Source organism: Schistocerca americana, chromosome X (genome assembly GCF_021461395.2).
Source record: "Schistocerca americana isolate TAMUIC-IGC-003095 chromosome X, iqSchAmer2.1, whole genome shotgun sequence".
NCBI classification, from domain to species: Eukaryota; Metazoa; Arthropoda; class Insecta; order Orthoptera; family Acrididae; genus Schistocerca; species Schistocerca americana.
In genome coordinates this window covers 543,329,871-543,344,147 of record NC_060130.1, presented here as the reverse complement: position 1 = coordinate 543,344,147, position 14,277 = coordinate 543,329,871, and the positions used below count along the sequence as shown (strand labels likewise).

The window sequence follows — 14,277 nt, the reverse complement described above, 5'->3', positions numbered from 1 at the left end:
TGCTCATCCATATATTCAAAATAATTCTAGTAGATAGCTCATCACAAGTGTTGCACTGACATTTACAGCAGTCCACATACATAGTTTTGATTACTAAATACAAAATGTTTGCTGACCCAAACTACAATGGTGAATATTATGTAGTCATGTAAATAATATTTATTCATACACTGCTCCCGTACCCATTACATAAACATGATGCAAGTTCACAAGTGCAGACATACTGTTGATAAAAATTGTGTAGCTGGTGTTTTTGCAGTACCTTGGAAACATCCATTTTGTATGGAAGTCATTGGTGATTTTTGATGCCCAGTAAGGTAATATACAGTATGTACAAGAGCCAAAAGGGATAATAAGAGTGGACAACCAAGAACAAAGTGCTCGAATTCTAAAGGATGTAAGACAGGAATGTAGTCTTTCGCCCCTACTGTTCAATCTATACATCGAAGAAGCAATGATGGAAATAAAAGAAAGGTTCAGGACTGGAATTAAAATTCAAAGAGAAACGATATCAATGATATGATTCGCTGATGACATCGCTATCCTAAGTGAAAGTGAAAAAGAATTACATGTTCTGCTGAATTGAATGAACAATCTAATGAGTACAGAATATGGATTGAGAGTAAACTGAAGAAAGACGAAAGTAATGAGAAGTATCAGAAATTAGAACAGTGAAAAACTTAACATTAGGATTGATGGTCACAAAGTAGATGAAGTTAAAGAATTCTACTACCTAGGCAGTAAAATAACCAATGATGGATGGAGCATGGAGCATCAAAAGCAGACTAACAATTGCAAAAAGGGCATTCCTAGCCAAGAGAAGTCTGCTAGTATTAAAAACAGGCCTTAATTTGAGCAAGAAATTTCTGAGACTGTGCATCTGGAGTACAGCTATGTATGGTAGTGGAACATGGACTGTAGGAAAACCAGAACAGAAGACAATCAAAGCATTTGAGATATGATGCAACAGACAAATGTTAAAAATTAGGTGGGCTGATAAGGTAAGTGTTGTATCCGTAATTGGAGAAACAACGAATAATGATTGGCATGAGTTCCAAATTCTGTTTATTGCCAACAGTTCCACTATACTAACACAACTTGGTGCTTGATCGAGAGCAGCGACTGGGCTGCAGAGTCCAAGTCCGGTATGGTAAACAGTCGTAGTACAGTGTAGCGTCGTTTCCTGGGTGCGACGTCGACGTTGCAAGTAGGTAGCCCAACACGAGACTGCCCGGCATGGCGGCGTATGCGGCTATGTAGGGCGAGTGGTGGAGGAATATGCCGGCCGTAACCGAGTCTGCTTGTCGTGTCCTGATACGATTGGCGGTGCGGCCTCATGTAACTATCTCTCGGGAGGACGCCGGCCGAGGTTGTCATGACAGTGGGGAGACACTAAGTGTGTGAGGCCTGCGCCTGCACTGTACAGCTGTGCAGAGCTGTGCATAAGTGGGCGTGCCGGCCGTTGGCTGTATGACGTAAAGACCGAGGCCACGCAGCTGCAAGCGCCACGGTGTGGGCATTAACTATACCACAGTAAGGAATGAGGAGGTTCTACATAAAACCGGAGAGGAAAGGAATATGTGGAAAACACTGATAAGGAGAAGGGACAGGTTGATAGGACATCTGTTAAGACATGAGGGAATGACTTCCATGGTACTAGAGGGAGCTGTAGAAGGCAAAAACTATAGAGGAAGACAGAGATTGGAATACATCCAGCAAAGAACTGAGGACGTAGGTTGTAAGTGCTACTCTGGGATAAAGAGGATGGCACAGGAGAGGAATTTGTGGCACGCCGCATCAAACCAGTCGGAACACTGATGACCAAAAAAAAAAAAAAAAAGTATTGTTTTCCTAACACATGAATATGTTGCTGTTTTTACTTTCTTTTTTGAGATATTATTGTCATAACTAATAAATATTGATACAGTCTGCGGAAAATAATGATCGCTTCTAAATAGTTACTTCTTTCGATACACTATATCTTTTTCCATTAACTTCTCTATATAAACAAATGCTTATCAATAATTTTCCCAAGACTGTGCTCCACTTCATCAACTACACTTCTACAATAGTGTCTAGCTTCTCAATATGTACAGAAACATTGCTAACTTTCTGACATATAAGCACTGCAGTGCAGCAGCTCAGGCAGTTTATTCATAGTTCTGGACGAAGACGCTGCATTAAAACACATTACCTGATGTACTGACCTCAGTGATCCTGTAAAGAAACTATATAAACCACTGTGGGGTACACACAGCACTGCTCTTTCTCACCAGTCCATCATGTTCTCCTAAATCTTAATAGCACTGTTTGATCTCCTACTGATTACTTGATAGAGTGTAGTCTCTTCCCACAGCAGCCAAAACCAACTTTGAGGGCCCTCTTCCCTGTTTAACTACTGTTGTACTTCAACTCCCACAAAAGTTTGGAGCAGCACTGCAGAAAAAACATTATACATGGTGCTTGAAAATGCAGAATATAGACTGAACAAATGCCCCTCAAAAATATTAAAATGTCATCTCTATCAACTTGTGGAGGAGGCACTTGCTTGCTCATTCATAGAGGAGAGGCCAAGCTGTGAGGTCACATTTGTTCCCAGTCCTGTAGTGCTGTCTCAGGTGACAAAGTTGCAAGAAGAGATGGATGCGTGTGACACTGTGCCTACACACACCAAGCTGCAACAGAAGAGTGTACTACAGAACTCTGACAGACAGCAGCATTTACTACTGCTATCATGACTGAGCTGGACAATGTTGCATAAGGCACTTGTAGATGTGTACTGAGGAGATCTAACACAGCAAGCTGCGTGAGAAACAGCACCACCAATGACAGGCAAACACAGCACTGCAAAATGGCAAGAGTCTGGAGGAACATCAGACAGGTACACCATGGAGTTCCTCCTCAATAAAAAGTGACAGCCAAAGCACCACAAATTCCAGGCAAATGCAGCACCAAAAGTGGGTGCGAGAAAGAAGCATCCTCTCACAATCACCTCATGTAGCAACAAGGGGTGCAGAAGAAAGGTTATAGCAGACAAGTGAGGGTGGTCTACTCTTGTAGCTAGTCAAGCAAATTGACCATATTCATCAGATACAGAGAGGCACACTAAGCTGCAGTGCAGCAGCTAAGGCAGCACCTTTACAGTTCTGGACGAAGATGCTGACATACCAGAAGCCACAGCAGAGGATGAATCTCGCCCCAACACCCTTGACTCACAACCTGCCCAGATGAAAGAGCCATAACCACCACTTGTCATCTTGCAAGTGAACGGCAATTATAGAAGATTGTTTCAGCTCATCTCACAGTGGATCAAGTTTGACTTAGCGGTCAAATCAGCAGGAAAAGACCTGATATGGGTCAACCTTCGCACCTGTGAGGACTACAGGAGCACCATAAGTGAAATGGGCACATGCCAGTGGCTAGTTTATACTCAAGCCACTCATGCAGACAAGGTGATCAAGGCTGTTTCTCACAGCTTCCTGCAGTCAGTGCAGCCTGACTACCTCATATTGGAACTCTAGGAGCTCAGTTTCAGGTATGCACTGTGGTGCACATGAAATCCCCGAACACAGGAGAGAACAAAACTGAAAGTTGTTACAGCACACACTGGTGGTGAAGTTGCCCGTAAAGGTGGAGAACGAGAGAATCAAAGCTGTGTTACCTCGCCCACGTGGATTACCATACAGGGTCCAAAGAATCATAAGGCAGACCGTTCTGATTGTCATCTGCACCTGAGTCAGGTGTGTGATGTCATACAGAGGAGCAATCTAACCGACGACCACGCCCGGACACACCACAGGGTGAGAGACTGGTGGGTGACATCACCAGTGCAGAGCTGCTCTTGCCACTGGACACAGGTGTAGCAGTCATAGCAACACCAACCCAAAGAAGAAGGCGTGCATGGTCCTGAAAACACACACTGCAGGTGCATACAGACAGCCTGCAAGAGCTGGGGATTCAGTACAGTCCATAATCAGCGGTGCAGGCAGAACACGAGCTCACAATCTCTGCCCCCATCAGCCAGAGGAGAGGAGCTGATGCCTATCAGCTTCGCAGAAAATAGTGGCAGTGGCCGTTATGTCACAAACCACAACATGGCAGCCAACATCAGCTATGCCAATGCTGTGAGAAGTGGCAACTTCAGCAGCCTGGTCATCCTACTCATAACAATGTTTAACCGTTTAATGAGCATGGTTGAAATCCTTTTGTGCAGATGTCTGCAGCAATGAAGACTGCTGTCCACTGCTGTGGAAACACCACAGTCACCAGCTGCCACTTTGTACACTGATGTGCACGAGCAGCGTGACTGGTCAGCCTGACTCACCACCACCACCACCACCACCACCACTACACTGCCAGCACCAGAGGATGAAGAAAATCTGAATCAGGCATCCTGAGGAAAACCACATGAGAAGTCAACACCACCATCCACAGCACAAGGGGAACAAAACCTATGCTTTGTAACAATCCGTCATACCCAGAAGTTGAGGGGACTTCAGTGAATACTAAGTCATGAGGGAAACAGTCACTTAAAACTTCAGACCAGCTTGCATTGTTTCACAAATTTATTCATTCAGTATATGAAGTGAAGTACTTGTAAAAAAAAATATCTAACTGGCTAAGGAAGTTTCAATCATGGAAAACATTCATCCCTTCAAAAATATGCGTCTTCAAGATAATCAAAATCTCTTAATAATAAGCTAAGACTTGACATGATAGCTACATCTTGGAACCAAAATAAAGGGAAGCAATGATGCAGCCTGTACTGTCACCCTGCTTAGACTCGATTGCAGTTGTTCACGATTTGTAAATGAAACCATGTTAAAAATTTCAAAGTGTGCTTGGCAGGAAGTGATACGTCCCATAATCCACCATGACCAGAACTATCCTATGCCTCAAAAACAAGGACTGTTTAAGGTTATTAATGTCTCGTATCAGGTACTGCTCTCTTTTGACTGGTTTGTGGGAAGGAGGCATATAGACAGTCATTTTTCCCTTGCTCCATCTGCGAGGGTACCAGGAAAGGAAACGACTAGTAGCAGTACAGGGTACCCTCCACCATGCAATGTATGGTGGCTTGCAGACTATTTACATAGATGTAGACGAAGGAGTTGTGTACCAGGCCTACAGATGGAATTCAAAGAGAGCTGATGGTGGCATGATGTGAGAGCAAATGAGATATTTATGCCTATCTGACCACGGGAAAACACTGTTGTGACAGTAAACTGAATCTCAAATTTCAGTATAGAGACTGGACATTGTGCCATTTCTGTACATTCTATTAATAAAACTTAAGATGAACAGTATCACGAATTTTCTAGTGCAAAATCTGTAGCATTTTATGAACGGTACAGCCGCAACTGAGATGTGAGACAACTGATTCTGGCAAATTGTTGCTAACCACAATATTGGCAATGAAACTGAGAAAAATATATTGAATAATAAAGATGTGGAAAATTGCATTTGCTTACAGCAGGAGTTACTAAAGCAAACATGTGCAGAAACAAAAGATTGTAGTCTCCACCAACTCTACATGGTTACTGTCACATGTAGCTGATCATCAATTCTTGCGAGGTCAGTAAAAGTAATAGTAACTGGCAAACCATCCACAAGTGCTCTCTCTCTCTTGAGAAAATAAGAAATATGATAATTTTCCTTCAGATACCTTTTACATTGATATTCTATTTACCACCATAAAACTGCTTTTCTAAGCCTCTTAAAAATCATATAAATCAGTTTGTTCAATAATACTTATGTTTCCTATATTTAATGAGAAACCATTTAAAAGCAGGCCTAACTAAACAGCTATAATAGGTCTATTCCAAAAGAAATTGTCAACTCCACGCAGATTCTTAAAATTCTGCACTAACTACTCTTTTCTAAACTGATATAAAAAGTCTGAAATTCTGACAGACATATAGTCTTTTAAATGTTGTTTTGAAACTGCTGAACTGAAGCATAACATAACAATTTTTAGAACTCAATATGTAAAGAGATTTATTCCCTGATGATAGTATCAAACAGAAAAACGAATACAGACATATTACTCCAAGGATTAAGGAATATCTTCATTACCTATTAGATCATCATCTTGTAAATTAATACAGAAAATAAAAATTACCTCCAACAATATCTGTTAAATCAAAATTTTGTATTCTTCTATCATCACACTCAATAGGTTTCAGCCCCGCAACACTGTTAAAAACTGCAAAAGTTCTATACAAAAACTTCAGCAGCCAGTCTGTCCTGCAAAATAATGAGAGAAGAATTAATCTAACACAAAAATAATAAATACATCAAGAGACTACATTGTACTATACAAAGACATCCTTTGACAAATCGGAAATCATAGAATTTTTGAATGGGGTCTCCTTGCAACATAATTTATAATGTCAAGTTAACGACAATCTCACATACGACAAATTGGGTAGTTTCACACTTTTTTCAAAGAAACTTTCTTTTCTTTCATAAATAAATCAAGATACAGATGACACAATATTGATGAGAACTAACCTCTTCTTACTGTCAGTACATGGTATAATTCCACATATGATAATGAGTCCAACTTTCTGTTGGTGTTTTGTATGTATATGAACTATATCTGCCATATTTTTGGGTGAAAAGCTGCATATGGACTCGAACCCAGGTGTTAAAGTTTCACCTATAGTGAGGTCATTATATGCCACAAGCAATTATTTTTTTTTCAATTAGGAGCCAATAATACTAAGCTAAACTGTGGGAAACATTGCAGCATAATAATCTATACATTATTATTTTACTTGAAATAATGCTTCTACATTTACAGGGATAATCAAAGTTTTATTGTCACCTCAAATAATGGAGTTACATAAGTAATTTTTTGCAGGTACGCATCTGCAGCTTTGGTACACAATGAAATCCCTGTACCACAGTACCACTGCACACCACCAGATGAGCCTAAACAAAGTGGTGCAGTCCACTGATAAAGTAGAACAAGTCAGAATAACAAAGAACCATCTGGCAGACAATCTCTGTGCAAAATAGTGGGAAATGCAAGAGAAACTGAGGCTATGGTGCTGAAAGACTGGTCTGTTGTAAACAATGCGTTAACAGAAAAAGCTAAACATCAGTTACGGATCAGTCTTTCCTTCCTCATATGACATTTTAAATATTACAAAGGTTAATGCTCACTGTGGTTTTCACAACTGTCCAAACAGCCTGCTTCACTGAAATAGCAGCAGGAATTTTGCAGCTGTATCAGGCCAGTCAAGATGACATCTTCAGCCACCTAATTACCATGGATAAGTGCTCCAAGAGCAAAGCAAGCAGTGTGGAGCAAACAGATTATGGTATTATGAGGCAAACTGCCACAGAAGCACACTATTGAAATCTCTTGATGAGGTTCCGGGAGGCTGTACAGGCTAAGCACCACAGGATGCTGTCTGAGGGGGGTGCTTTTGCTACACAAAAACACCCCACCTCATTACGTATCAAATGGTCATACACGGTGCAATTTAGGCCAATTAAATTTTGCCATTCCCTCATACTGTCCTGACATTTCACCCAGTGCCTACTTCATGTTTCTTTGGATAAAGGTATCAGTACATAGCAGGCATTTCCGGAATGATGATGTGATTTTCGAGGTGGAATGCTTGCTAAATAGGTAAAATGAAGACTTCTACAATGGAGGTCTTCAACAAATCATCCATCTTTGGACAAAATGTGTTACATTTAAGGGTGAATATGCAGACAAGGACAGACACTGTCACAAAGTTTCAGGTCACAGCTTGATTTTTTTCGAGCTGACCATTAAAACTTTATAATTAACTCTCATAAATAATACTTACGCTTCAACTTAATACTTTACTCCTACAGATTCAGTTTTCTACAAACACATGCTCTTCTTTAATGTATGTGGCAGTTTTGAAGATACCATGCAACTTGATCATTTTACTTATAGATATATTTTTATTTATCAGTTTCGGCATCAACTGTTGCCATTGATTAAATTATAGCATTCTTTTGTTTCTGAAAATAAGCTTTTCATTCCTCCACAATTTTTCATTCAATGACTGAAGAAACAAACATCAATTGGTGGTTACGAAGTATATTTTTTAAACACACACCAAACCGGTTTTTTTTTATAAGCATTACCACTCTGGCTCATCTTTAGATGTATTACATGATGTTGTTATTCAGAACAGCACCTGCCTCCTGGTTATCAATATACATTAAAAATACTTTGTGTGGTCACTGGGTGTCATGTCATGACAATATGAGGACGTCAAAATTTTATAGCCCAAAACAGCAGAGTGTATGACTGTTCAATGCACTACAATGATATTAAAAAAAAAAAACCTCTTTCCTGTAGAGCTAAAAATGTTAGTAAAGACCACACTACTTCCAATTCTCATTTACAGTACTACAGAAAAACTTTTGCCACAAAGTCATATACATTCATGTTGATGATGACACAAACTGGATTTATGTTTTTCACCACACTACTACACATCTGTTAGGTGTGGGCAGGCATAGGAGTTACTCATACTTTGGAATTTCACACTCTAAAGTAGCTGCTCTATAACAGTTACATGATCTGTCTGGTTTACAAGACATATTTCCTTTATTATTTTTGCTGACACTCTTAAATTTTAAAATGTACTTAATACTAATAGTAATGGATCAATATTAGTCCTAATACGTTTGGTCAGTATTTTGTTATTACCTATCATAATAAGTACTTTCTTTTCTTTCTTTCTTTCTTTCTTTCTTTCTTTTTTTCTTTTTTTCCCCAAAGAACATTCATTTCTTTTGGCTGAGTAGGTTGCTACATTCAATTTTAAACAGTAAAGTTTACACAGATATGCATGTTAAGCTACTGATAATGGCCTACAGTCTTTAACTAATTTTTTTTAAAAAAAGAAGTTAAACCAAACAACTGATGAAGTTTGAATAAGTGTATTTAAAAATTCAGTATAATGAAACAATTATCCATTCCCCATTTCTTTTAATTAATGTGTGTGTGTGTGTGTGTGTGTGTGTGTGTGAGAGAGAGAGAGAGAGAGAGAGAGAGAGAGAGAGAGAGAGAGAGAGAGAAGGGGGGAGAAGAAAACCATACAAAGAGTGTCAATTTGAACTGATATTGAAATTACACAAGTTTCAGACAAAAACTGTCATTTCCTTGGGCATAAAGCTAAAGAGTTACGGACAAGAAATGTGACTAGTAGTTATTATGATACATTGAATAACAGTTCCAAAGTTTTTGACTAGTGTAACAATTTTCACTTTAACAACGCAAAACAAAGTGTAAAATAATTATAACAATTACAAAGAGACTTACTTGCAGTACCCATTTATAATTTTCCCTGAAACTACTCTTGACAGTTTCTTCCATTCTTTTGGATTGTCTGTTGCTGGTGTTCCAAGCATTATGGCATCCTGCACAATTCCTTCACATCCTTTTCTCCCGGACATTTCCTAAAAGAAGTAAACAATATGTATACAGTCAACTCTGTACCATGGATATAAAAGAAGAATGGTGACAAAGTGTAGGACATGACCCTCAAGAGAGAAAAATTGGCCAAGTTTTACTGAATGTATGCCTGCAAATACATTATTTCCATGTCAGAGGCCATTTTATTCACAGAGAGCAGAGCCCTGAACAGAGCCTATCAGAAGTTGACATATTTTCAATCATTGCATGGGAATGGTATTGTTATACATGGCAGTAGTGCCCTCACGACACTAGCAGCAGCATTACTTTCCATCACTTCTACTCCTGTTTCCAACTGCCTTCAAATGCATATGTGTACTAGACAATAAAATATGAAATAGGCAAACATGGTTTTAGCATACAGACAAACAAACAATACAGCAATGAGTGAGTGATGGCGTAACTACCTCGAGCAATTAAACAGAGAACCGACTCGTGGAGATAACATCTTGGACCTACTGATAACAAACAGACCTGAACTTTTCGACTCTGTAAGTGCAGAACAGGGGATCAGTGATCATAAGGCCGTTGCAGCATCCCTGAATATGGAAGTTAATAGGAATATAAAAGATGGGAGAAAGGTTTATCTGTTTAGCAAGAGTAATAGAAGGCAGATTTCAGACTACCTAACAGATCAAAACAAAAATTTCTGTTCCGACACTGACAATGTTGAGTGTTTATGGAAAAAGTTCAAGGCAATCGTAAAATGTGTTTTAGACAGGTACGTGCCGAGTAAAACTGTGAGGGACAGGAAAAACCCACCGTGGTTCAACAACAAAGTTAGGAAACTACTGCAAAAGCAAAGAGAGCTTCACTCCAAGTTTAAACACAGCCAAAACCTCTCAGACAAACAGAAGCTAAACGATGTCAAACTTAGCGTACGGAGGGCTATGCGTGAAGCGTTCAGTGAATTCGAAAGTAAAATTCTATGTACCGACTTGACAGTAAATCCTAGGACGTTCTGGTCTTACGTTAAATCAGTAAGTGGCTCGAAACAGCATATCCAGACACTCCGGAATGATGATGGCATTGAAACAGAGGATGACACGCGTAAAGCTGAAATACTAAACACCTTTTTCCAAAGCTGTTTCACAGAGGAAGACCGCACTGCAGTTCCTTCTCTAAATCCTCGCACAAACAAAAAAATGGCTGACATCGAAATAAGTGTCCAAGGAATAGAAAAGCAACTGGAATCACTCAACAGAGGAAAGTTCACTGGACCTGGCAGGATACCAATTCGATTCTACACAGAGTACGCAAAAGAACTTGCCCCCCTTCTAACAGCCATGTACCGCAAGTCTCTAGAGGAACGGAAGGTTCCAGATGGTTGGAAAAGAGCACAGGTAGTCCCAGTCTTCAAGAAGGGTCATCGAGCAGACGCGCAAAACTATAGACCTATATCTCTGACGTCGATCTCTTGTAGAATTTTAGAGCATGTTTTTTGCTCGTGTATCACGTTGTTTTTGGAAACCCGGAGTCTACTCTGTAGGAATCAACACGGATTCCGGAAACAGCGATCGTTTGAGACCCAACTTGCTTTATTTGTTCATGAGACCCAGAAAATATTAGATACAGGCTCCCAGGTAGATGCTATTTTCCTTGACTTCTGGAAGGTGTTCGATACAGTTCCGCACTGTCGCCTGATAAAGTAAGAGCCTACGGAATATCTGACCAGCTGTGTGACTGGATTGAAGAGTTTTTAGCAAACAGAACACAGCATGTTGTTATCAATGGAGAGACGTCTACAGACGTTAAAGTAAACTCACGCGTGCCACAGGGGAGTGTTATGGGACCATTGCTTTTCACAATATATATAAATGACCTAGTAGATAGTGTCGGAAGTTCCATGCGGCTTTTCGCGGATGATGCTGTAGTATACAGAGAAGTTGCAGCATTAGAAAATTGTAGCGAAATGCAGGAAGATCTGCAGCGGATAGGCACTTGGTGCAGGGAGTGGCAACTGACCCTTAACATAGATAAATGTAATGTATTGCGAATACATAGAAAGGAGGATCCTTTATTGTATGATTATATGATAGCAGAACAAACACTGGTAGCAGTTACTTCTGTAAAATATCTGGGAGTATGTGTGCGGAATGATTTGAAGTGGAATGATCATATAAAATTAATTGTTGGTAAGGCAGGTACCAGGTTGCGATTCATTGGGAGAGTCCTTAGAAAATGTAGTCCATCAACAAAGGAGGTGGCTTACAAAACACTCGTCCGGCCTATACTTGAGTATTGCTCGTCAGTGTGGGATCCGTACCAGATCGGGTTGATGGAGGAGATAGAGAAGATCCAAAGAAGAGCGGCGCGTTTTGTCACAGGGTTATTTAGTAACCGTGAAAGTGTTACGGAGATGTTTAGCAAACTCAAGTGGCAGACTCTGCAAGAGAGGCGCTCTGCATCGCGGTGTAGCTTGCTCGCCAGGTTTCGAGAGGGTGCGTTTCTGGATGAGGTATCGAAGATATTGCTTCCCCCTACTTATACCTCCCGAGGAGATCACGAATGTAAAATTAGAGAGATTCGAGTGTGCATGGAGGCTTTCAGACAGTCGTTCTTCCCGCGAACCATACGCGACTGGAACAGAAAAGAAAGGTAATGACAGTGGCACGTAAAGTGCCCTCCGCCACACACCGTTGGGTGGCTTGCGGAGTGTAAATGTAGATGTAAATGTAGAACTATAGGAGGGAAAATATTCCCACAAAAATTTATTTGTTCCTTAACTCTTCAGTAATTTTCTCCTGCAGTTTATCCTTACGGTATAAAAATATTCTATATAAGGAAAATATATATTAAGGTAACACACTGGACAATGGTCACCACTTGACAAATGCTGGGAGCAAAACATGAAGGAATTTGCTTCATTCCATTATGCAGAAAGTTAACACGTTAAAATAACAGCAGTATCAGTAACAAACAGAAGACACGACAAAAAGACAGCTACACAAGTAAGCTTTTGGCCAGAAGGCCTTCTTCTGAAGTAGACAACTCCCCCCCCCCCCCCCTACCCACCACACACACACACACACACACACACACACACACACACAGTGAGTGATCACTGTCTCTGGCCTTAGCAGCCAGAGGAAGCGGTCGCACGCGTGCGTGCAGCGGTGTGTGTGTTAATTTACTTCTGTGCTTTTGTGTCAATCTGTTTCATGCATAAATGATAATACCTAAACCACATGGAGATTCATTGCATGGTTACTACTATCACCATTTCTGGTCAAAACTGAACTTTTGCCTTAACAGAGAGAGACAACTGACACATCAACATATAAAAACTAACAGTTACAATAAGGCAACTTCTTACAGGAAACTGGCTTATGCCTTACCAAATTTATACATCATAACAACACACAATCGCAACCGTCTCCATGAAGCTGGGCTACGGTCCCGCACACCGTTAGGCCGTCTTCCGCTCACGCCCCAACATCGTGCAGCCCGCCTACAGTGGTGTCGCGACAGGCGTGAATGGAGGGACGAATGGAGACGTGTCGTCTTAAGCGATGAGAGTCGCTTCTGCCTTGGTGCCAATGATGGTCGTATGCGTGTTTGGCGCTGTGCAGGTGAGCGCCACAATCAGGACTGCATACGACCGAGGCACACAGGGCCAACACCCGGCATTATGGTGTGGGGAGCGATCTCCTACACTGGCCGTACACCACTGGTGATCGTTGAGGGGACACTGAATAGTGCACGGTACATCCAAACCGTCATCGAACCCATCGTTCTACCATTCCTAGACCGGCAAGGGAACTTGCTGTTCCAACAGGACAATGCACGTCCGCATGTATCCCGTGCCACCCAACGTGCTCTAGAAGGTGTAAGTCAACTACCCTGGCCAGCAAGATCTCCGGATCTGTCCCCCATTGAGCATGTTTGGGACTGGATGAAGCGTCGTCTCACGCGGTCTGCACGTCCAGCACGAACGCTGGTCCAACTGAGGCGCCAGGTGGAAATGGCATGGCAAGCCGTTCCACAGGACTACATGCAGCATCTCTACGATCGTCTCCATGGGAGAATAGCAGCCTGCATTGCTGCGAAAGGTGGATATACACTGTACTAGTGCCGACATTGTGCATGCTCTGTTGCCTGTGTCTATGTGCCTGTGGTTCTGTCAGTGTGATCATGTGATGTATCTGACCCCAGGAATGTGTCAATAAAGTTTCCCCTTCCTGGGACAATGAATTCACGGTGTTCTTATTTCAATTTCCAGGAGTGTATTTAGTGGTAGTATGAGCAAATGTGACCCTCTGATACAACCCAGCACTGAAACCTAGCCTTAAGAGCTCAAAAGACAGGCAAGCAAGACAACACCCCCACTGGCTACACACCTCACAGTAGCATTTGGGTCACAAATCTGCTGTCAGACTGTGTATCATCAACTTTGAATTGTTGGCCTGTGACCTGCCAGATGCATTCCAACACACACAAACACAATGTGCCTCAGTAAATGTGTAGTCTTACCTACCATGAGCAGAAGCAAAAACACAGACAAGTTACAACTGTGCAGATATTGTGATAGATTACCAATATGACAATATTGGCATTCTCGTCTGGAATGGCATCATATTAGGGCCATGAACACCAATGCACATGTTTTGTAGGGGTACTGTGACGGCTGTGGTCTATAGGGCTGACCATCCTGCAATGGTGTATGTGTCTTTTACATTGTGAATATGGAGCTGGCTCCCACCTGATGAATCAGGACTGATCTGGTGATAAGCATGCACTGAAACATGGGAAAGTCAAGTGCCTGCAGTGGTCAGCTCTCTCCCCAGACTTAAATCTGGTCAAAA

General features: G+C 41.3%; 1 protein-coding gene across 1 annotated transcript in view; it reads right to left on the bottom strand.

Moving 5' to 3' along the window:
* LOC124555713 (transmembrane and coiled-coil domain-containing protein 4-like) overlaps nucleotides 1-14,277 on the bottom strand; it is a 130,314-nt gene that overhangs the window by 29,003 nt on the left and 87,034 nt on the right. The window contains exons 8-9 of the mRNA XM_047129720.1: nucleotides 9,320-9,456; nucleotides 6,122-6,246 (exon numbers count right to left, since the gene is read on the bottom strand). Of these exons, the coding sequence (XP_046985676.1) occupies nucleotides 6,122-6,246; nucleotides 9,320-9,456 (262 nt within the window). The remainder of the gene's footprint in view (nucleotides 1-6,121; nucleotides 6,247-9,319; nucleotides 9,457-14,277) is intronic.